Source organism: Calypte anna, chromosome 2 (genome assembly GCF_003957555.1).
Source record: "Calypte anna isolate BGI_N300 chromosome 2, bCalAnn1_v1.p, whole genome shotgun sequence".
Lineage (NCBI taxonomy): Eukaryota > Metazoa > Chordata > Aves > Apodiformes > Trochilidae > Calypte > Calypte anna.
In genome coordinates, this window is record NC_044245.1 from 128,802,516 (window position 1) to 128,826,715 (window position 24,200).

General features: G+C 38.4%; 1 protein-coding gene across 2 annotated transcripts in view; it reads left to right on the forward strand.

Moving 5' to 3' along the window:
* Window positions 1–24,200, forward strand: part of CPQ (carboxypeptidase Q) — a 163,063-nt gene that overhangs the window by 64,399 nt on the left and 74,464 nt on the right. For both annotated transcript variants that reach the window (XM_030446386.1, XM_030446385.1), the window contains one exon: window positions 1,152–1,359. In XM_030446386.1, the coding sequence (XP_030302246.1) occupies window positions 1,152–1,359 (208 nt within the window). The remainder of the gene's footprint in view (window positions 1–1,151; window positions 1,360–24,200) is intronic.

Sequence of the window (24,200 nt, forward strand, 5' to 3'; positions counted from 1 at the left end):
AAGGCAATGAATGATTTAATATCAGAAGTATGTTTGAATTTGGGCATACATCTAGATCCTGATTTCTCTCTTTTCCCATGTTTTTTCCATCATGTATGGCTTTATATACAACTTCACTTTAAAGGTATTGACTTCAGATGCAGCTGAATTTCTTAATACTTCTGAAAGACACATACAAAGCACTAGAAAATGGCAAGTAGGTAAATAATGGTCAAATGGTAAAAAAAAGCTGAAGGAATTTGTTAAGGAACTTGTCCATTACCTTATAACGATCGTGTGATGTCAGATGTGGAATCATTCCTCCAGTTAGCTCTGCATGCAGCACTGGTACAAGAAGCCTCTGGAGGGAAAATATTGCTTTAAGTGGTCCTGAAACCCTCCACAGCTTTCAGAGAGGAAAGAAGTCATCACTCCATATCACACTGTAAATATCAGAGGAACTTTGTGGTTATTTTTATTGTATTTTGTTCCCCTTTTTTCATCTCCACAAGGCATCACTGTTCCTAAATGGAAGACACCTTACATCTAATAGGGCATATCTTAGTTTTTCTCTGCATAATTTGTGTAAAGTTAATTGTTGGCTTTTTTGTTCGGGGTTTTGTTTTGGTTTGGTTTTAGTCCTCTTTTGTCTACAGGTAGTGGTTGAAATCTTTAATATACTAAAATAAATGAATGTGCTTGCAGATTTTTTTATTAGTTTTTTTACATTCTCATTGTCTTATTTTTCCTGGTGTGTCTCACATTAGTGCTCTTCAAATTTAATTTCCAGTCTGATGTTGGAATGGTTGAAGTAGTGAATTTTAATTTCATTACTAATGACAGGGAAAAGCATGCACTTCTTATGAACTGTTCACTTACTGACTTTTCATTGATTTTGTTCCTGATAAAGTAGTGAATAAAGCATTACTACTGTAATGTCAAAGCATGGCAATGACCAAAATAGAGCTGGCACAGAATAGCTCTCCAGACATGAGGAATAGTATGAAAACACTTTTGATGTGTTTTATCAAAAGGTTTATTTAAAGATAGGGAATATATCCTTTTTGAGAGTCTGCTGGGGATGCTACTGAAAGTATTCTTTTTAAAGTTTTGTAATAATAATAGCTTAGGGAACTAAGTTGTTAACACTGTTTTTATTTTTGTTTTCACAGCCCACATACTGGATGGCAGGATTACCAGCCTAATGTGCCCCGAATTCCCACTGCTTGCATCTCTGTGGAGGATGCTGAAATGATGTCAAGGATGTCTTTCCGGGGGACCAAGATCATTGTGCACCTGAAGATGGGGGCTAAGACCTACCCGGACTCTCCTTCCTTTAACACAGTGGCAGAGATAGTTGGAAGCAAGTACCCAGAGCAGGTAAGTTAGAATATATTAAAAAAACCTTTTTTTAATTTAAAAATACGAAATTACAAACCTCAAAGAAATTACTCTTGTTCACCCACTCTTCTATACATTTCAGGCGTCCCTTGACTTTTCAATCTTTTTCAGGAAGTAGGTTTGAAATCACCAGGCGCAGTTCTAAGGTACTAGGATATATTTTATAAAACTTTAGGAATTACTCTGTTCTAAGAACAGGAAATTCAGCTAAACTGTACACAATTTAACATCCTCCTTTTTTTTTCCCTGGCATTAAGCTCACTTTAAATAGTACCATCTGCATAGGCTTACAAGGAAGCATGTACATAAGCAGAACTGAAATCCTAGCACTGCAATGAATACAGTTATTGCTTTAAATAAGAGGTAATAACTTATAAGTTGCCGTAATGGTTTGTGCCTGGGGTTTGCTTATTATTCTGTAAATAATCTGCAAGTGGTTTCTTGATCAGGTAAGTCATCCAGGTTCTACTGTCCAGAAATAAAATTGTTGGCTTACCTTTTCCTCAACTATGAAAGTAAATGCAGAATGTCAGGTTAGCTTTTTGAAGATATTGTGGTTGTCTTGGGTTTTTTTCAATCAAATCATTGCTGCATTTAGCAGGAGTTGTATGTGTGGTAGTTTAGAGAAATGAATCATCTGCACTAAAAGTATCTGTGGGTTCTGTTTGAGCAGTTAATCCTAAATAGTTCATTTCCTGTTATGACTTTTCTTCTTTCTTTCTCTTATCTTCCAAGTTCTTAGCCAAAAATCATACAAACTAAATTTCTGATGCTGAAGGATTTATGCCAGGTATGAGGTCTTCTCTTTCACCTTAAAACATGGAATGAATTCTCAGGCAGTATGGTTCATTGTGAAAATTTTGATGCTACCTCAATGACAGCAGCACTAGAAATTGCTGCTGGGGTACATCTACTGAGCCACAATTTTTTTTTAAACATTCTAGTTTTCTGCCTTTAATGAAGGTAAGAATAACTACCTATAAACCAGGCTTAGCTCTTAAATGATTGTATCTTTTCTGACATGGTAGTTCTTTACCTCTGGCTTGTGATGTATAGAGATTGTCAGTGTTAGCATCAATCTGCTGTTTCAGAAGTTGATAACTGGGCAGCGAAAATGTAACTACTCTCATGATTGTGTCTGTGAGTCTTCATGAAACACATATTTACCAAGTTAAGGACAGTGCTCCAGCTTTTAAATTAGAGTACATAAAATAGGTACTTTTTGTCATCTGATTTTTTTAGCAATGATTCTAGGCAGTGAGTACTGTATCTTACCTGAACTGTAGTTGGTGGATTTAAAAATTGGACCCTTAAAGTCAGATTATGAAGCATCCAAATGTAAATACCAAAGATGTGTTAAGGTCCTTGCCTGTACTTGCTTTCCTCCTTACTGTTCTGCTGTTTCTTTAAGTACTGAAATGGATTGAGGTCTCTTCACTTGTAGTGAGCAGCTCAGTTTTTTTGAAACTCTGGGTAAAGAGTTATTTACAAACCCCCTGCTGATGTTAATGGGAGTGGTAGTGGACACACTTTGAAAATGTAACCAAGAAACAGAAAAATAAAACAAGTGAATGTTTAGGTTTTTTAGTGCTCGGTTCCTCTTGGAGCCTTAATGAGTCCTTCACCACACTCATTCCACTGCGTTACTCTGGTAAAAAAGGGAACCTTCTAGCTATTTAGGCAATAAAATACACTGCAGACCCAAACTCTCACAGTGCCTTTTATGCCAAAGTGTTTCAGTACAAATCTAGGGGAACAGAAAGGTGCCATTTCCACAGGCCAAAATCTCAATTTAAGATTTGAATTGGAACAAAAGCAAATCTGGATCTCTAAACCCTGGGTGAGAAATCAGCAGCGGGTGGTATTGCTTCTACAAAGGTCTAAAGTAAAAGTTTTAAATTAGTCTGAAGTCTCTGAAACAACCAGTCATGGGCATTGTAGCAAATTATAACTTAAAAACTGGAACTTACTTGAAAACAAGGGTCACCATGGGATAATGAAGAAAAATGGTAAGAAGTGATACAGTTCTAGATGTAATCACATGTTAGGGACATTTGTACTTGTCTATATATATTGACCAGAATTTGATATACTGCTAGATTCATAAATAATTCATTAATTTATCCTGCAAGATTTTAGCATGTTTATTCAATCAAGAACTGAAATTGTATTTGTTTGAAAATAGTCAAATGCAAGCAATGTTGAATATTATTATTAAAATCTGAAGGAGAAAACAATGCTTTTTTTTTTTTTTAATCTGTTTATGGGGTTTTGTTTGGTTTTGTTTGTGTTTTCTATTTTTGACCACTTCTGTCACATATCCAGTTCAGTTCCTTCTTTTTAGGTGACTTTCCCAAGTTTGTTTTTTTGAGGATTCTTTCATACAGCAATGGAGAGCGAAAAAAGTAAAACTAGAAAAATGTTAAGGAAAGAAAAAAAAAAGTAGTTGAAATACTTCTGACCTACTTCTAGGAAAGTTTGCTGTAGCTTAAAGTCTTGTAAGAAATATTTTGTTTTGCTGTTGCAAGAGATGTTTGGTATCATCAAAATCGATACACAGAATTGTCAGGCTTGGAAACCTGTGCTTAACTTCAACACATTTACATTGCTGAATAACTTAAAACAGTAGAAGAAATGTAATTACTGCTTTGTGAAGCTCTCATAGATTCATTCACCTTCAGGAGCAATGATGTGACATGGGTGCAGATGTGCTGTTGCTTTTTGAGGCAGCTCTGCAACCAAGGCATACAGGTTCTTTTGAAAAGTTAACCCACTGATACCTCTGGTTTCTGTTCTGCTTTATTCTTTATCCTTCTGCAGGCAGAAGCAGAAGGCAAATACCTCACCATCAATTGCTTCAGCAAAGAAAAACATGCCTTGAAATCTGCTCTGAGTTGCAGCTTTATGCTACCAAGTTTTCAGGTGGTGCTGTCAGTGAAGTTCAGGGTCTCACCAATGTTTCTGTTCTGTTTGTGTATTATCTTGCTTCTAAGTCAAGGAAGGGCTGCTCTCCCATGGTAATGTCATAGCTGGCATGACCATGCATGTTCTGAGCAGAGAGATCCACCATCCCCTCTGACAGTCCGAAGGCTCCCTTTTAGTGCTTGCTAAGGCCTGAATGCCTGTAGGTGCTTAGAAGAGGTGAGCCTCTGCCTATAAGATAATGAGGTCAAGATCCATCATTTCTTTCTATAAGCAGATAGGAAGCAATGGGACCAAAGAGACTGGACAGATTGGAGAGTTGGGCTGATTCCAGTGGGATGAGGTTCAACACAGCCAAGTGCTGGGTCCTGCACTTTGGCCACAACAACCCCATGGGGAGCTCCAGGCTGGGCACAGAGTGGCTGAGAGCAGCCAGGCAGAAAGGGACCTGGGAGTCTGGATTGACAGGAAGCTGAACATGAACATGAGCCAGCAGTGTGCCCAGGTAGCCAAGAAGGCCAATGGCATCCTGGCCTGTATCAGGAACAGTGTGGCCAGCAGGTCCAGGGAAGGGATTCTGCCCCTGTACTCAGCCCTGGTGAGGCCACACCTCGAGTACTGTGTCCAGTTCTGGGCCCCTCAGTTCAGGAAGGAGAGATTGAGGTGCTGGAGCAGGTCCAGAGAAGAGCAAGGAGGCTGTGAAGGGATCCAGCACAAGTCCTGTGAGGAAGGGCTGAGGGAGCTGGGCGTGTTCAGCCTGGAGAAGAGGAGGCTCAGGGGAGACCTCATCGCTCTCTACAACTCCCTGAAAGGAGGAGCGAGGGGGTTCGGTCTCTTCTCCCAGGCAGCTCTCAGTAAGACAAGAGGGCATGGACTCAAGCTCTGCCAGGGGAGGTTTAGGTTGGATATTAGAAAAAAATTCTTTACAGAGAGGGTGATCAGGCATTGGAATGGGCTACCCATGGAGGTGGTGGCTTCTCTGTCCCTGGAGGTTTTTTAAGAAGAGACTGAGTGTGGCACTCAGTGCCATGGCCTGGTAACCACAGTGGCAGTGGATGAAGGGTTGGATTTGATGATCTCAGAGATCCTTTCCAACCTGGATGATTCTGTGATTCTGTAACATGCCCTGAGTTGATGCCTTGGCAGCCTTTTTGAGTTTGGAATCCCATGCTCATTGTGCTTAGGACAGCAGCGAGAGTGCAAAACCTGTGGATTGTGAGACTTAACATATTTTAGCTTGCATGACTGCTGATAGTTGAATTTGTGAAACAAAAAAGTATGGTAGCAGAGCCTGCTGAGGTCCAGGCTGTTGTGGGTTAGCAGCATTGAGGTCCATTCCTGGCTTCATTTTGGAGAAGGAGTTTTTGAAGTACACTGTCAAACCGGGGACCATGCTGTTAGCATCCTCTGTGAAATGTTTTATTTAAGCTATGTAAGCTGACACTGGAGACTGACTGACTGAGAAATTTACAAGTTAACTAATGTGATTTTCATTTGAAATACAGGCAGAGCTGGCAGTAAAATATGTTTGTCTTCTCATTTTAATACAGATGTAACATGATTGGTCTCAAAGTGCAGAAGCAACTGTTCCCATCTCTGGAGAAATGCTATAAATAGAGGCTGTTTCTTGTTAGTCTGGCTTCAGTGTACCTAATGTGCCAAAGGCTGAACCACAGATAACTTCATTAACTGAAAAAAGTATCAAAGTGGCTAAAGGTATAACTTTTCTATAATGCTGACTTGCAGCATCTTTCCATAGTGTGTATTTCTTGGTGTGCATTGCTGTTCTGTTTATCTTACAGTTACTAGGTGGTGGAAGAACTAAGGTGGTTTCCTAAGTGCCCTACAAAGTATATAAATTTAATGTTTGCTCATTATTTTGTGATCTAGCATACATATCGGAGAGCAGAGACAGAAAAGCTCATAAGTGACTTCTTTGGAATCCTAAAGAGCTGTTCCAGGAATTCACTCTACACAGCTTTTTTGCCTCCTGTTTTTATGGAGTGCCGTATCTACAAAATGTACCATTTGAAAAGTGACTCTGTTTTGAACACCAGAGGCATAAATAACCACTGAAGAATGTGCTGTAGCTCTGGGCCAAGTTTGGACGGCACTTTGAAAGTAGCAGTCCTAAGAATGACCTGAGAAACAGAGTTGCTAAGGTAGCAGATCGTGAAGTTTTTTACCAATCCATGATTTGTGCAACAGAACCTGCTTTACAAAGGAAATAGTAGCTTTTGTTTTTATATTTCTGCCTTTCTCCATTTCAAAAATTAGCACTCTCTCAGAATTTTTGGTACTGGGCAAAGCTTCAGCAGACAAGAGAACATGAAAATTGTATGAAAATTATCCAGACTTCTGAGCCTGTTTGACATTCATGCACATAAAGGAAGAAATAATTTGTAATAAAAAAAACCCAAAATGAAACAACAAAAAAAAAACCAGTCTCATGGAAAAAAATAAAGCCTTCTGAAGACATGTAATACTCAGTACAATGTTGTTTTATGGCCTGGCATCCGTTCTACATATGTTAACAAAATGTCTATCCATTAGCCCTTTGATGTGGCTTCCAGATATCCTTATGCTCAAACTAAATCATGCATACAATAGAGCTTTGAGTAGAAATGTTTTAAGAGCCTGGTGCCATCATGTTATGGCTCCATTATCACATTTTCTCCATGTGGATTGTTTTGCTATTCATTCCAAAATGTTGAAGGGTTTGTAAGCACACTTCTGTGAGCCACTCGCCTGTGACTGTGAGCTGATGCTTGTCACTGTTAGAATTTAAGGGAATTTTAAAGAATTTAAGAGATAATTATGAAGATAATTTGAAAGTGCCAGCCTCTTACTTCACGATAGTGGGCTCATGGGAAAGAAGATGAAGAAAGAGAAATAGTGAAGAGAAAAGAAAAAAAAACCAAACAAAACACTAGAAAGGATAAAGAAGGAACATTGGCATTGTTAGGAAATATTTTATTTTATTTGAAATTTTTGTATCAATATTTGCTGAAAGAAGTAGTGTTGTGTGTGTGTTTCTTTTATTAGTAACAAAACTTCGTACTATTACTTGAGGGGTGTTTTTTATAGTGTGCCTTGTGGGAGTGTCAATATTGCTATCATTTATTCTTAAACAGAGGTCTTGTCATTATGAAAACATTCAAAATAATATGAAACTGGTACGGAGGAACATGTTTCTTTGTAACTTGACCATTTAGGTCTTTTAAACTGCCTGAAAGCCTACCAAATTTTGAGTTTAAAGTGCATGGTAAATTCTGTGGTGTAGAGCTTGGCAAATCTTCTAAAACTTGAATTTCCTATTTAAAACCCAAGAGATGACTGAAAACCTTTAATTCTGCTAGGGAGAACTTGGCAATAGCTTGCTTTCTGACTCTGACTTATGCATCCTAAAGTAGGCATTTTCGGAAACCTCAGTTACTGGTACGAAAAAAAATACATCATATAAGTGGTTTGTACATATGGGGTTGATGTCATTAAGGGGCAACAGTTAAAAAGCATTGTAGTACCTAGAGTATCTGTTTGAAATACTGGTGGAACAAGTTATATGTGTATATGTGGAAGAAAAGCTTAAAACAGCTTACATATTTTTGAAAATTATTGTCCTGATAAAAATCTACTGGAAGGCATCAGGTGAAGTTCACCAATGTAACGTGACCTCTGCATATTCAAATGCTTTAAAAATGACTATACCCTATCAGTAAATGAGCAGCTGAGAGTGGGCGAGGGCCAGGATGGTAGAAGTCTGTGCTGATCATGGAGACACCTGACACTGTTGGGTTTCTCAGCTTGGTGATGCCAGGGCAGAACCAAGGGTTGTGCTCCACTAGGAACAAGCAAACCACCAGGTCCTCCTCTCATCAGCTGAGAGACAGTAGCTATCAGGGCAAATGTGCTATTGCAATACAAAGGAAAACTATTATCTTTAGTTACCATCAACAACTATTGTCCAGAGGGAGCAGGACCTTCTGAGAACATAACTATTCAGCTTTCTGGCACTCAAGTGGTGATGTCCTAGAGTGACAGTGACAAGGACATCTAGGTTCCCTTCCTCTCTAGGGCCAAGTGGAGTTCGGAGGAATTGGGTGCTGTTCTCATCCTGCTATACATATTCCATTCTTTTGATGTAAGCCCAGGCAGTGTGCTTTCTGCCTTTTACCCAAGCCTGGGCATAGATACCAGCATATGGATGTCATCTGGCTGGCCACCCCGGCCTCCTTCTCTTTTGGAATGCAGTCTGGTATCAGCTCAAAGCTATTTGTTAAACCTTTGCTATGTGTACTACTCTTTGGAGCAATTGGTTGGATTTTAACTTCTCTCTGCTTCTTAAACTGTGGCCAAATCAATTGTGAGACCAGACATTAAAAACGAACTGGCCAGCAAAATTATCTGAGCACCCAGTTTTGTAGTCCTTTTGATGATGTGAGTATAAGCAGATACACTGTAATTTATTTTCTTCCCACCCATTCCTTTGTCTCTACTCCCACACAGCAGTTTAAAGAATTACTGTGGGATTTTATTTCAGCAATAATTTACAAATACACACAGGATTTACAGAATAGTTGTGAAAGCTTTTTTTCTCCACATTGAAAAAGTAATATTATAACATTACACTGGATCATTTTTGCATTCTTATATGCAAGAGCATCTAAAGGCTAGTCCTGGGTTTAGCAGATGTGATACTTGCCTGAGGCATGAAGTAAAAAAATATTGAAGGGGAAGAAGGAAAGAAACTATATTGTACATTTCATTATGAGTAAGTAGGTGCTGGAAATGCTAATGCCAAATGTCAAGGATTAGTTTTAAAAGCAACAAACAAACAACTATTCACTGTAGAATTAGTCAAAGAGCTGTAGTCACTGAGTGGTTTGGGTTGGAAGGGACCTTAACCTCTCCTGGATGGTCAGGGCCACCTTCCACTAGACCAGATTGCTCAAGCCCCATTCTGCCTGGCCTTGAACACTTTCAGGGATGGGACATCCACAACTTCTCTAAGCAGCCTGTTCCAGTGTCTCACCACCCTCACCACCCTCACCTCACAGTGACGGATTTCTTGCTAATACCTGATCTAAACCTACCACCTTTCAATGTGAAAACATTCCCCCTTGTCCTGTCACTGCATGCCCCCATGAGAAGTACCCCTCTAGCTTTCCTGCTGGCCCCTTTCAGGTACTGGGAAGCCACTATAGGGTTTCCCTGAGGCCTTCCTTTCTCCAGGCAGAACAAACCCAAATTTCTCAGCCTATCTTCATAGGAGAGGTGCTCCAGCCCACTGATCATCTGTTTGCATTTGTTAAGTGCAGACTGTATGCTTAACCTTGTACAAGAGGAGGATTACCAAGATAGTTCTTGTCTTAGTGAGGCACAAAAGATGAGTGCATAGTGCTAAAAAATACTTTTTTATGCAAGTCTATTGGAAAACTGCATGTCTAAGGGCATGTGGGTTGGATGTTCAACACAGATTCAGAGCTTCCCACATACAGGACCAAGTGTGGAGGAAGATCTGACAGTAAGGTTTTAGATGGTGGACAGAGCTAATGTTGTTAAATGTTGTGTGGAGTTGAGGGGAAATGTTAAAAGCAGTGAAATCTAAATTGGTCAGGTTGGAGCTGAGGTAAAAGGGGGCAAGAACTTGGTCTGCTCAATCACACTGAAATACTGACATAAAGGTGTTAAACTAAAAAATGTGTGATAGCAGCAGCTGAGAGTGATGGTTACACCATAATGTAGCAGAATATCTAGCAGAGTTTGTGGTTTTCAGTGTTCTTGAGAAACACTGAACCAACTGCAGAACTGTGGGCAGACTGGTTAGTGTTTTACACATTGAATTGTTGCTTTGTGAGAAGAAGGTGTAGGGAGAGATGGTGAAAATTATAAGCTGCCCACAGCTGGCATGGTCTTTAAAATAATCAGTCTCAAGAACTTGGTTTGCTTTGTTAATGTGTTCTTCAAAGCACTGAAATAATTAGTTCTTGTTTTTTTTAATACCATTGTTATATAGTTTTTCATACAGTTTCATCAGGCTAGGAATCCCCTTAAAGGCCTTGCACTTTGCCACTGTAGCTTTATTTTAAATTTAGTCACAATGATGATCATAAGTATTTATGATTTGGCAAAACAATATACACTGCCATGTATATTACATCAGTAAAATTCTTCCAAAATGATTGTTAATAAAAGGACAAAAATCTTTGGAGGCTGGCAGACATAAATCTTCAACAAATCAAAGAATGAGTTTTCTTTATAGAGTTTCTCAACTGTTATCAGTATTTATACCAACAATGTATCGTGATGTAATATATAATTTATCTAGAATTTCATTGTGCAGAAATACAATTCTAAGTCATTTAACAGGTAGGTAAGTGGAAATTTTGGACAATTTCCTGATTACATGATTGCCTTTATTCAGCAGTACTTGTCAGAAAGGAAAACTAGTTCATGTGTTTAGGAATGCAGTCTCATTTATTCTTTATCAAAGCTGAAAAAAAAGGGTATGTCAAAGCATCTTTAACACAAAGTGTGTTTTGTATCACAGTTTCTGTAGATTTGCTTCTTTACACATACTGAAAAGTGTGTTCCTCAGAGTCTGCATTTGTTTTTACCACTACTTTTTATTCTGTTGTTTATTCTATATAGGGATTTACAAATTTGAACAAAAATAAACTAAAATGTATATTCTTCTCATAGTTACATAGTTCCTTGACATCTGACTTCTATCACAGTGTTCCAATTTACAGCCATCATTGGGAAATATAAGTCCCAAGAAATGTGTATGATGTCCTGGTATAAATTACTCAGAAAAAAATCCGTGTCCCATTTCAACTAGTCACATATACTTCATCATATATGGGGTGGGGAATGGAATAATATAATGATATAAGATTAAATTGTCTGTAAACCATACTGCTTTAGAAATTGTATCAAATGGGTGCATATAAGCAAAGAGAAGCAGAATTTTCCTTATGTTTCAAGTGTCTATTTCAGCATATCAAGGGTGATTGTTGCCACCTCAGTACTTCACTCAAAATTCTGGGCTTTATTCTTGAATTGTGTGTCTGATCTAATGACCATTGTGCTTAGTTTCTGCTTGCAGTGATGTCAGCTGGATAGACATATTTCTCATCGTCTCCATGTGCCAAATTTCATGTGCTGCTTGTGGGAGAAGGTATTCCATGAAATAATATTCCTTTAACAAAATTTATTGCTGTAAGATATAAATCTATACGATAGTTTTATTACTCCATCTTCCCTTCTTCTGTGGTGTGTTGCATGGCAGAGTGGAGCCTATTCTACCATTCCAAATGGGAAATTTCTGTCATCCAGCTTCTTGCCAGGAGGGTGAATAGTGAGCTCTAAAACGTGATCTCCTCCTCCTCTTTTTTCTTTCAATTAATCAGGAAGAGGACTTGAAATCACATTATTCTTTGTGAAGGAAAGGAAAAATAAGATCAGGAACTGTTGGCAGGTATGTTCCTGTCTTATCTTAGAAGCAGATACTACAGCTCACAACCTGTTCTGCTTGTATGTTTTTGTTTCTTGGCATTGTAGATGTGAAGTTAGGGTTGTCTTCAATTTATATTCTCCATTTCTGCCTGAAGTCCACTGACCTTCATTTATATGCTAAAGTGCTTCAGAGATCTGTTCACTTAGCTGGAATTAATGTTCAGATTATACTTTATTTGACTGTTTCTTAACACATTCTACAAGTTGTTCTGCAAGTCGTTCTGGAAGGCTGCAGCTGTTATACTGTGCATATAAATAGGCTATAGTTAAAAAAATCTATAGCAAGCCCATGTCTGATGGCTATTTTGTCATTCATTACAGTTCCCAAACATCAGATAAGCTTGGCTAAATAATTGAATTGCACCCTTAGCCACTAAATATGGTGCATTTACTGTTTCATGGATTAATTTCATAGTTTAACTTAATTAGACATATTTAAATGGTGAGTTTCAGGAAAGAGATGTGGGTAAGTGTAAGGAAAAATAAAAAGCTGGCTTTGATATATCGGTTAAATTTCAACAGAATTTGTAAGGGGAGTGCTCTAGGTGATATGAAAATATGTAGACTTTATATTCACACACAATTACCTGCTAGACATCAATGTACCAGCCCTCTCTGCCCCTGCAAAATACCCAGCAAGCCCTTCAAGGATGCTTGAGATTATTTGTTGCACAAATTCAGCAAGAGGTGACTCAAATGACTTTCATTTTCATTCATCTGTAGAAGGTTTTTCTGTACATTAAGAAGCCAGGGGATGTTCTCAGTTCCACTTCAGAGTGACCTTCTGAATCTGCTGCTGACTGGACCAGGGTGCAGGTATGGAGAATGTGACTGCAAGTGTTGCCAGGGTCACACAATTAAATACTTAATAGTCTGGAGCAGAGAACAGCAGTTCAGAATGATCGTGGCAAATACATAGGAATCATTGGTACACATCAGGGTGAAATGTGATCTGCTTTGCTTTAGAAGCAGAAATTTCATGTACAGTATGCCTCTGGCAGGGTGGCTTGTATAAGGTCTTTGCTGTATTCTGAGAACAAGTTGTAAGGTTCTTAGGCCTTGGCAGGTGTGATAAAAATTGTGGCATAAAATTAATGAACATAAAATTAATGACATCCAGCTTTTTCTTAGAAAAGCTGTCCTAGCATGCAAGAAAGAATGTTTTAAACAAGTCCAGAAGTTGGGGACTTGCAGGGTCACACTTGAAACGCATGTTCATATAGACAAGTGGAGGCATCTAGTCAATCTTTCCTGAGTCCAAAGAGCTCAGACTCCTGAGAGAAGATCTGATTGTTTGGCAGCTTTAATTGCTGCAGTTTCTTTCAAAATCCTCTGCACTGAGGACATGGCTTTGTTTATCTAATTATGTAGCACATTTAAAGCTTTTAGTGATCTTTCAGGATAGGATTCTGCAATATCATTAGGCATGAGCATTAGCTATTTAAATAAAGATCCACCCAATAATATATAGATGGGAAAATACATAATTTGCATGTCTCTCAAATTAAATCATTTGCTGATAAATTCAGTTTTATTAAAGGCTAAAGGAATTCAAATTTGTGTTGAAAGCATGAAGAAATTTTGGCTTTGTTTTCTAATGGGAGACTTCTCCCTCATTGGGAAAGGCTGTGTATATTTAAAAGAAAACCAATAAAAAAATTCCAGACCAAACCTATTCCTGCTTACCCTGAGAATCACTTAATGTATTACATTAAGATGATCTTTGAAAGCCACTAAGAAGCTGAAGAAAGAGCAGCTAGCCTGCAGTAATTTTAGATGTTTAAATCCAGTGGCACTGAAACTATTTAAATTGCTGTAAATACAGTTTTAGTGGTTTGAAAGAATCTTCTTTGTCTATAATTGCATTTTCATTTAATGTTTATCTCTTAGGAATAGATAAGGTTTCTTCTCTCAGGGTGTTGCAAAAAGATAGTAGCATAATTTTTATAACTTCATTTTGCTGCTTTGAGCACTTAAAACCTCTTGTTGAATATTTGAAGCAGAGAACTGTTTTCTTTTTTCCCCCCTTATCTGAAACCACATATTTAATTGTAATGTGGTTCCTAATTGCTAATACCAATTTAAAACAGGGATGTTGAACCAAGCAGAAACAGAATCACAGGTTATCTTCACTTTGCTGAATAAATACAGTTGCTGTGTGGGTGCAACATTGACCTAGGATTTGAATGCAATCACAAAAGGTAGTGTGGTGTCCTTCCCTCCATTTGACTCAAAAACTCCATCTCTTGTGGTGTAGAATAAGAGACATCTTTGTCCTTCTCTTTCTTGGTGGATCAGATGCAGCTATTAGCACTCTGGATGCTAATCCACAGAAATTATTAATCTGAAATTATTAGCATAATGCTGTGCAATTGCTCTACAGCTGACCTGCTGAATTAGTAATTAGGAAACCTCAGTTTATCTAAGGTTCTCTTGACAGTCCTGTGAAGAACTTCCATTTTCTCAGAGCTCTCTTCCTTTTCTCTGCAGTGTCTCAGGTTTAATTAAACCTTTGCCTCTAGAAGAAAATAAAATGGTTTTCTGGTACAGGCGTAATGAACATTCATCTCTGAAGAGTTTATTATGCAGGTGAAATTGAAATTGGTTGGACATGTATCAGTACATAAGATCAATATTTTAAAAATGATAAATCTAAAATGTTTATCACAATCCTCTTTGAACCTTGGAGGAAGGATATGAAAGTAACTAGCCTCTTTTTCAACTTCTTATACTCTTTGTTTTAATGCTTTTTGAAAAGAATAAAAGGGAAAATAGTAGCATAGATAGATGGCAAAAATGATTCCAACTGAAGGCCGAAGGTATGAAATAATTTCACAGGCATAATAAATGGCACAAAAATACTTATTTGTGATGGATAAACCCACTAGGTTTTGATGAATAAAAACAATAGATTTCCAACCTGTCATAGATTTACAAAAACATTGCTACTATGATATCAGGGTGGCACAATGTGATCTCTATTTCAGTCCTGGACCTAGAGGTGCAGCCTTCATTACTGGAACACCACCCCCACAACAGGTAATCCAGTGCACTGTAGGTCTGCATTGGTAGGGATGCCAAAATTCTATCTCCCTTCCCCTCACTTTATCCTGTCATTGTATAAAGCAGCAGCCTTCCCATAGATGTAACCCCCCCTGTCTGGTTCACCGCAGTCCCTTTTTGAAATGATGTGGATAGTCTTTCCTCCTTCTCCCATTTGGTTGAAATTAAGTGCAGGAAGAATTGTTTAGCTGTGTACTACAGCCAGATTCTTGCACTGTGGCCTGCAGAGCACCAAATGATGGAAACCTTTTTGGTGGTCGACACGCTGAGTCAGCTGGGGGGCTGCAGTGGTGGGAAGAGGAAGGAAGTGCTGTGCAGGTCACGAGACTGTGACCTCTGAGGCTTTTTGGCACAGCCCTGAACAGGCTGTCATTCTGTGGGCCATGGTTTTGAATGAAAAGTTGTATTGAAATACCCATTCTGTTTCTAACTCTTCAGCCTTATTTATTTTTGTGATGCTCTAACTGTACACCAGTTCTATGCTCCCCTTCCAAGTGTCTGCACCCAAGTGTCTGCATGGTGAGTGCCCCTTCCCCAGTGTGGCTGCTTTGGGCTCTGGGGGCTGCTGGCTCTGCAAAGGCAAGTCCTGGGGAAAACTGAAGGCAGTCTGGTTTTGCCACTGCTTGTTTCTAAAGAGATTTTTTTGCTCTGCAGTTTACCACTTGATGCAATCCATGCAGTGCTAGCTGTACGAGGAACTTTTATTTAAATTATAAATTTGAAGTAACTGCTCTCTTGAGTTCAAGGTGACCTACAAAGTTTTGCCTTTCCTACCCAGTGTTGTTCCCTTATTTCTGATTTATGTGTTGGAAAGAAGTGAGAAGGGAAGTATTCATAGAGTAGTTTCTCCTTCAGGTCTGTATGTGTTAAAGTAAGTCCAAAGCAACTGAATGTGGGAGCTGCTGTTCTGTCCTGAACCTCTCCATTCCCAAGCCAAAACCCAGAGGGACTAATCAAAGGCTGCTATAAGCTCATCTGACAGAATTTAGCCTTCTAGGTCAGTGTCCAGGTCAGAAGATGAACCACTTGTGTTGCAATGTCAATAATTAAAAGAGAGACAACATTCATGGTTCGTTTCTACTCCTTTCTGAAGCAGTCCCCATGAGTCCTGAAGAAACCCTGATCATTCCATTCTCTCTTCCTGCTTTTCAACAACTTCAGAGGACTCAACACCAGTAACATGTGGATGAGACTAGTCTACATAATAATCTTTTCCTCACCATGTATTTCTATAGTAATAAGATGAAGATTGTATCAATCTTGTGCTTAGATGAGATCAATTAATGAATGAAGAACTGCTAGATGAAGCTGAATTTGATAGAGATTTCTGGTGGGACAGAAAGACTTTCTGAAAAATTTGCAAACCTTCTACTGCTGTCTTTTACTGAAGAAACATACTTTATACTGATAAATTTTATGTAGTCATATTAAAGGCATTAATCTTCTCTGCTGCTCCTCTATTTTATGGCTTTTGCAATTTAAAAGCACAGCATGAAAACTGTAAATTCTGCAGGTATGCTCCCCTTGCATAATGGGCCACATTCTGACAAAGCTGTTTTAGGAGGTGTTACTTCTCAAAGTTGGTCCAACCCCATAGAATTAAATTCCTGAGGACTAACTTTTACTGATCTGTTCCAAAGAAAGGCAGCTTCCTTTGACCTCACTTTCTCTGCCACAGAAATACAGCACCATGTATATTTTCAAGCCCTGCTCTTCCAGCAACAATTAACAAAACTTTAGAAGACACTCCAAGATGTTTTTCTCCCCTTGGAATAGGTTAAAGGATAGTATGTGACAGGTACTCATGCTACAGGATGATGCACTGCCAGTGAATGTTTAGTGTGTTCTTGTTAGATAGCCAGGGATACTCTGATACTGCAGCTATGCATAAAGATTTTTTTATCTCTCTAATTTTGAAAAAAAACAACAGCTAAGGACAGATCTAGTATTAGATTTTACTCCCTTTTAAAGTGTCTTAAATAGCAGGGAAGGGTGAAGCTTTGAAGTAGGATGTTCCACCTGACTAAGGGGCACGAATCCCATGAAAATCTGAATTTAAAATTTAGGGCCTCCCCCCAGTAGCTAAGCTAGTAGGTGAACTCAAGATAAGAAGCAGGAAAATGCCATCTGGCTGAAGTTTTCTCAGTTTGTATCTGGGCTGCAGAAGTATTTGAGGAGACATTGTCTTTTTCCTGTCAGTAGCACCTGGCCTGATCAGGCACTTGGAAATAGAAATCACTGGGGAGTAGCCTGGCATTTGTGTTTTGCCTTGTAGAGAAATTTATGTTCCTGGTGGTGTACAGCCCTGGGCAGCCATCCCTGTGAGGGTTCATACACTGAACCCATCAAGTAAAAGAAACCCAAGTTCCCAATCCAAGCGTGCAAGTTCTGCTCACAGATGAAGTAACACCTGTGCTGAGGATTCTCATGGAATTTGTAGTTCTTACAAATGCCCAAATATTCATGATGCTTCTAAACACAGCCTTAAACTTACTTTGCCAAAAGATGCAGTAGGCCAGATCCATGAGTCATTATATGTATATTTTTTTTCTTCTTTCTTTTTCTTTCTTCCTTTTGCTGGAAATAAAACAGCTTTTAGAAGATTCAGCAAATACCAAATAGCAGCAGCCTGTGCACTGAGCTCTCATCTCACTCTTCTGCTGACTGCAGTAGTTTTCTGCTGAATGCAGGATCAAGAGCTGACACTAGTATCTTAATTTTAATGCTTTACATGACTCCACTGTCCATTTTTAAATCAATTTAAACTGTCAATTTCTAAATCAAAACCTCTACAGTTAGTTTGTCTGTCTCTGGACAGGCAGGAGACAACTGCCGGGTGAAATTATCACAGAATCACAGAACTGTCATGGCTGGAAAAGAACTGAGAAGATAATGACTCCACCACATCTCTGGGCAGCCCATTCCAGTGCTTGACTACTCCCTTAATAAAGAAATTCTTCCTATTATCTAGTCTAAACTTCCCCTGGTCCAAGTTCAGGCCATTTTCTCTAATCCTGTTGTTATTTACTTGAGACAAGAGGCCAGTACCATGCAGTAGATTCTTCCTAGGAAAAAAGTCAGACTTCATATCCATATATGAGAATTTTAACTCACTTCTGCTTGAATCCTCCTCGTCCCAACCGAGCATGTCACTGAGTGAATAGTTACTTTTTCACTTACTGTGTCAGGAAGAGGGATAGGGGGAAGAGATTTCTATTTTCATGTTCACATGAATGTGCCAGTACATTGATGAGGGGTATCTTAAGTACCAAGGAATATGTATTTTAAATATGTTTTTATTTAAAAAAAACAAACAAACAAACCCGGTGTGTGCTGAATCCTCTGTTTGTTTGAAAGCTTTGTGTTGCACAGCCTGGCTTGTATGCTTTGAGAAAAATCTTTGGCTGGAAATGCATGTTCTGCAGTGAAATAGGAATATTTTTGTTTACTGAAACCTGCTTATTCCAAGAAGAGCTGCAAAACTTTGGGAGAAATTTTTGCTGTGTAAGATGCTTTGTTTCTGGGTGTGACAGCACAGAAACAATATGTATCTGGCATACTTAGGTCTGAAGTTACATTGTTCTTGGCGATCTCATCAGGAAGATATGCAGTGAATGTTATCAGAGCTGGAAATGGAGTGGAGCATGTATTTAAAAAAGAATAACTAAAGATAAACTCACTTTTGCTTGAAATTTTAATTTGGCTGAGTTCCTTAGAGGAGATTTTTATTTAAAGTATACCTAATAACCAAAATTATATCTACAAACTCCATTTTATTAAAGCTAATAACAGCTATGTATTCAAGAAGCTGTGCAGAGGATGAGGTGCACTGAATAAATACAACAGATTAACTTACTGTTTATTGGGACACATTTTTTGTCCCTTACCTCTACCCATGCAGTGTATTTTCTGCATTATTCTATGTTAACTGAACATACTTTCAATATTTAACTGTATAGAGATGTCTTTTGAAACTTGTGGCACTGGTTTTGGTTTACTGTGTCTTATGAGAATGAAAAACACTGCAACTGGAAGTAGATTTCATACTTTTGTTTTACTGTCTGGTTCAAAAGTGCATGTGAAAGAGGTTCCCAGAGATGCTGCACTCAGAAACTATGACTCTTCTTAAGATAAAAGAAATGGTTATAATCCTTTCACTAGCTAATTTCTGCATGCTCTAAATGGATTGCTGTGTATCCACGAGAAAATGCTCATAGGAAAAAGAGTTTTCTGTTTATTGGATTTTGTGCAGCAATTACTAGGCTAGACAGAATGATTAATAAATGACTGGTTTAGTAATTTGGAGCGAATCACTTTTGCTGTAACTGAATTACAAAAAAAACCCCATGCAACAACAATACAAGGTTTTTACTGCAAAATTAAATATTTTAATGGTACTTTCTGTACTTGACAAGATAATGTACCCTTTTTAATAGAAATCATTGTACTGTGGCTTAGGAGAGGACTTGGGCTATCGTACAGAATTTGAATATTGTGGAGCTCTAGATTTATTAAGATGCCAGGAGTGATTGTTGTGAAGAAATGCATCCCCTTCTGCCTTTTTCAATGTGGTTTTAGTACTGAATTCCCCTAATATGTTCTTGCCCAGCCTGTCATGTTGTGACAGCAAGTCTGCAGGATCAGCGCAGTGAAGCTGAACCTGCACCCTGTTAGTCTGACCAGCATGGGGAATGGAGCCAAGTAGAGATGCATCAAGACCCAGTTAGACCAGTTTTGCCCCAGGTATAGTTTATAGAAGTCCACAGCACTGGGAGTGTCCTTGAATTTGGGAGAACCAAGACAGATGTTCAGGAAGCAGCAGTTAGGTGACTGTGACAGAGATGTCCTGACTTCTACTTGGAGCCTAAGACTGCTTTTAAAGGGGTTTGCAATCCTTATTTATTTCCCACCTAAAATAAAGTAGAAAGTTTCTCAGAGGAGGATATAGGTCAAATGTTTCAGGGTTCCTAGGAAGTGCTTAATCAGGAATGGTTCTTCTGCCCATCTTTCCCAGGCAGAACAACCAGAGGCGTTCCTGGGGGTTAATTTCCTGACTTGATTTGTGTCCTTTGTGCTGATCTCGTTTCCTCTAAACTCAGAGCAATCTCGGCTGAAGTTCCTTTGTAAGTACAGAATAGTTAACATTTGTCACACTGAGAGGTTTTCTTTTTAGATCTGTGCTTGTTTGGAGTTTTTTTGAGCACGTTTTTGTCAGCACAAACCAACTTAATCGTGAAGCGTGCTTTTTGTGATACTTTGAGTGAGCAAACAGTGAGCATACAGTTTACTTCTGTATTCAGCAGTTCCGGCAGAGAAACCAAACAGCCGTATCTGTTTAGACTGCCTCCATTCTGCCAAGCCTTTGTAGCCCTGCCAAAGTTCCCCACATCACTGATCCTCCCCGTGAAAATCAGAGACCACTTCACTTTGTTCACGCGGCTGAAAGCTGCTCACAGTGTGGGATTTGGGGGGCAAAATTCTTTCAAGAATGAATTACACTCAACCAGTTAAGAGTCATCAGAGGAGTAAATCAAAGGGACTGTTTGTTTTGACTGGTGTCTGATTTGTTTTTGCCAATATTATGCTCAGTATGAAAATTTTAAAAAGCCCCTTAATTAAGTGTGATATTTTTCCATACAGAAAAACAAACAGAAGAATTTGGTGTAGCGTTCACTGTGTCCTTTGTGCAGGAACTTTATCATCTGAACCATACAGACTTCTTTCTATTATGTCCTATAATGGACAACAGTCAGGCTTTAAAAATTGGGTGAGAGGATTGTGACTTGTGTAACATAGGGCTTAAGGAGTGGGCAAAAGATTGTACTTACATCTAAAAATCTGATCATGGGAACTGCTCTGCTTCTATAAATTGTTTATAAAGAATCAAAAACAAAGTGACAGAAATGCAGATGGGATGATACAAAGTGGCTAAAGCAGAATGATTTTAGGAGGAAAAAAACGTTCCTTTGTTTCTCAGAAACTGTGATAGAATATAATTTTAAACTGCTGAATTGTTAGCAAATATCCTTATGAATAACCCACTGAGGAAATGACTTCTTATCCCAAAACTATTTCCAGCAAGTTGTGCTTGTAAAACTACTTTGGAGACTTAAGGGAAGAGACTAGAAAGAAACAGTTGTTTTCAACATTATTAAAGTATGAATTCTCATAGCTGAGCTACAGAAGTCATTAATTCTATGATTACAAAGGTTCAATTGCATTAGTTAAATAGTCGATATATGGCAAGTGACGTTTATGAGGAACTGCCACTCTGTACCCTTCGGTAAGGAGATTCTAGGAGATAGAACAGGTTAGGTGTCTTTATCATTTTATCATCAATACTACATCAGTTTCACATGTAATTCACTTATAAGTAGAGATATCTAATCAATATTAATGATTAGAATTTTGACAGTATTCAGTTAGAGTGTAATGTTTATAGCTAGAAAGTAATGATACCATGAATCCTGAAGAGTTCAAAATAAGTTTAAACACTTAACGCAGATTTATTATATGGGGTAAAATGTTCTTGAGAAGACATTTGGCAATTTGATATTATTAAGGAGAAGATGGGAGAAATCTGTGACTTTAAAGGTGTGATGGGGGCCACCTCTGAATAGACATAATATGTAACTGTATCTAGGTGAAATTACCATGTTCATTCATTCAAAATTGTCTCTTTCAGAAATCCAGTTGGTTATAAATATTTTTTAGTTTATGCATATTTTTGTCAGAACAGAAAATGTTTTGAATCGGGCTGGTAGATGATGTTTAGATCCACATTATTTGCCTATTTGTTACAATAAATCTTTATAGTGATTGTGACAGTAGTTAATAATAAAAGCTTTGTACCCGATGCTACTTTAAAATAAAACTTAGGGATCAAAATCACTTCGCAGTGAAGGGTGGAATTTTGCAGGCACTGGAAACTCTGGGGTCAGGTATCCAAATCTTGCCAACCAGATACACTTATCCACACACAGTTACCCTCTGTGGAAATATCTGGTACCTGCTGAACTTACAGTCCAATCATAAGAAAAAGAAAACTGAATGATCTTCTCATCTAAATTGCCCTCCTAATTTTGCTGTATTCCAATGTCTGTAGCTGTGTCCATAGTATCTCAGGTTTTCAGAACACTTAAAAAGAATAACAGGGAAGTGAGTCTCCCAAAGATTTTACAGTGGGAACTGGGGATGAGAGAAGAGCTAATCAGATGACACATAGGGAGCAATTAAAACACTGCTTTGTAAAATGTTTGGGAGTATGGATTTTTGAACTAAAAGTTCCAGAAGTTCAGAGCAAGTACAGAAAGATGCTTGATAGAAGTGGGGGAAGCTGAGGGATTAAACTCACTAAGAGGATTTTGAGGCATGGGGAGTGACATGGTTGGGCAATAGAAAGAGAAATCCTTTTACACTGTCATCTTAAATGAGGAATTAGTAATGTCAGAGAAAAGGAGGTTACAAAAGAGAGGTAATGAAAAAGGCTGGAGAGAGGTGTGAATCACGATATGTTCACAGACAATTAAAACAAGAATGATTTCAGAGGACAGTGAGAGAGAGGGGACCCGAGTCTTTTAAATCCTGAGACAGAAAGATAAATGAGAAACAACAGATAATACATTTTAGAGTCTTTTTAACTGTTCAACTCATTGCCAGCATTTCTTGCAGATTCATGTAGGTCCTAGAGATATCCGCCAGCTGGGTTTCTCATGCTTCCACAAACTCTCTGCTTCAGATATTTTGTTCTTGATGGTTGCATCTAGATTTAAGTTATCTGTATTACTACTTTATTTTAAGAACTGGTGATTCCTCTTGATCACTTTTTTCTGTTTTCTGGAATAGGATTTGTTGCAATTTCACAATCTTAGATGGGGCATGGTCTGGAAATCCGTCTTTAGCTTTCAATTTTTAGTCCTGCAAAGGCATAGTATTGCTTACTGTAAAGAAATTCAGTGGAAAAACAAAATAGAAGCACAGGATGGGTAGTGGCATGGGGAAATGATTGTAGAATAATGATGCATTTCTGAAGTGAGGTTGGTGAGGAAGAAGGATAAAATGTGTCTGCATATAGTATGAGTAATTGTTTGAGATAAATTAAGCAGGGAATATTTAGATGGAGTATCATGAAAACCTTTCTGAGAGAGATGTTTAGCTGTCTATAGAATGGCTGATCGCTGTGCTCCCTGAGTTTCCTCTGTTCATATTTTGAATGTTTCAAATGCTGCAAAATACTGACAAGGAGAAAAGTTTGCTGTCACATTGCATCTCTACTGGCACTAGTTTTTTAGTCTGTTTTTGTTAGTTCCATTATCTCATTAAACAAACTTCTATTTAGAAAAGAAAACACATTCCAATGTATGAATAAATAACCTTGGCTCATCTGTCTTCTGACTTGAAATATGCCCAGTCCAAAGAGGAGGAAGGGCTACGGGGCTGTGGGCTGTTGTATGCAAATGGTCAGCCTTGCTGTGGGGGGTTACTGCTTGTGCTTAGAACTGAATTTTCTTTTTTTCTTTACCAGTGGTTTTGATTTTCACCCCCCCAGTGGTTTTGGTTTAACTCTAGTCTATGAACATGACAGAAGCATGTCAGAATTACTATGAGAGTTTTTCATTTATTTAATGTGGGATTGTTTCTGTGACCTGGGATGTTTGGGAGAAAAGCACAAAGGAGAAAGAAATGAGTTTCTAAAATATTTGTGTGTGCAGCCTGAAAAATAAGAGATGATTTTCATTTGATAATTACCCATCCATGTAGTAGATAGTGAATGAGTCAAAGGTAGCAGTGACAGAAACTTCACAGCTGTTGAGAGAAGATTCCATTGCAGTTGTCTCTATAAGACACTCCTGAAACTGGCTGAACTTCTGCTGGCCTTGCACTTGCAGCCTTGTACATCTTTGATGCTGCTTTGGTATTCACCATCTGCAGTTAGTATGTCTTCCTCTTGTTCATTCAGTCCTTTGATCTCTCCTGTTTTGATAGAAATTTAAACTCTCCTGGACTCATTTCAGCAGCTTTCTGGAGATGATGTCTTCCACCTTTTGAATGAATCCATCTTCTCCCAAGACACATTTTGGTGATTGGTTACTAGGACTCCTTCAGATGGTTGGTGGTGTAGTAAAACCCAGCTCTAAAGGTGGGGTGTTCTGCATTTTAGGGCAATGTCAATGATGATTTGTCCAAGCTGGATGCATTTTACTGAGTTACGTGAAAGCTACACCAAAATTCTATAAAGGCAGTTTGACCAGCTTGGGGATAAACTGGCATCTAGCTGTCTTTACATCTTAAGTGTCTCATAGAAAAGAAAGATGAAT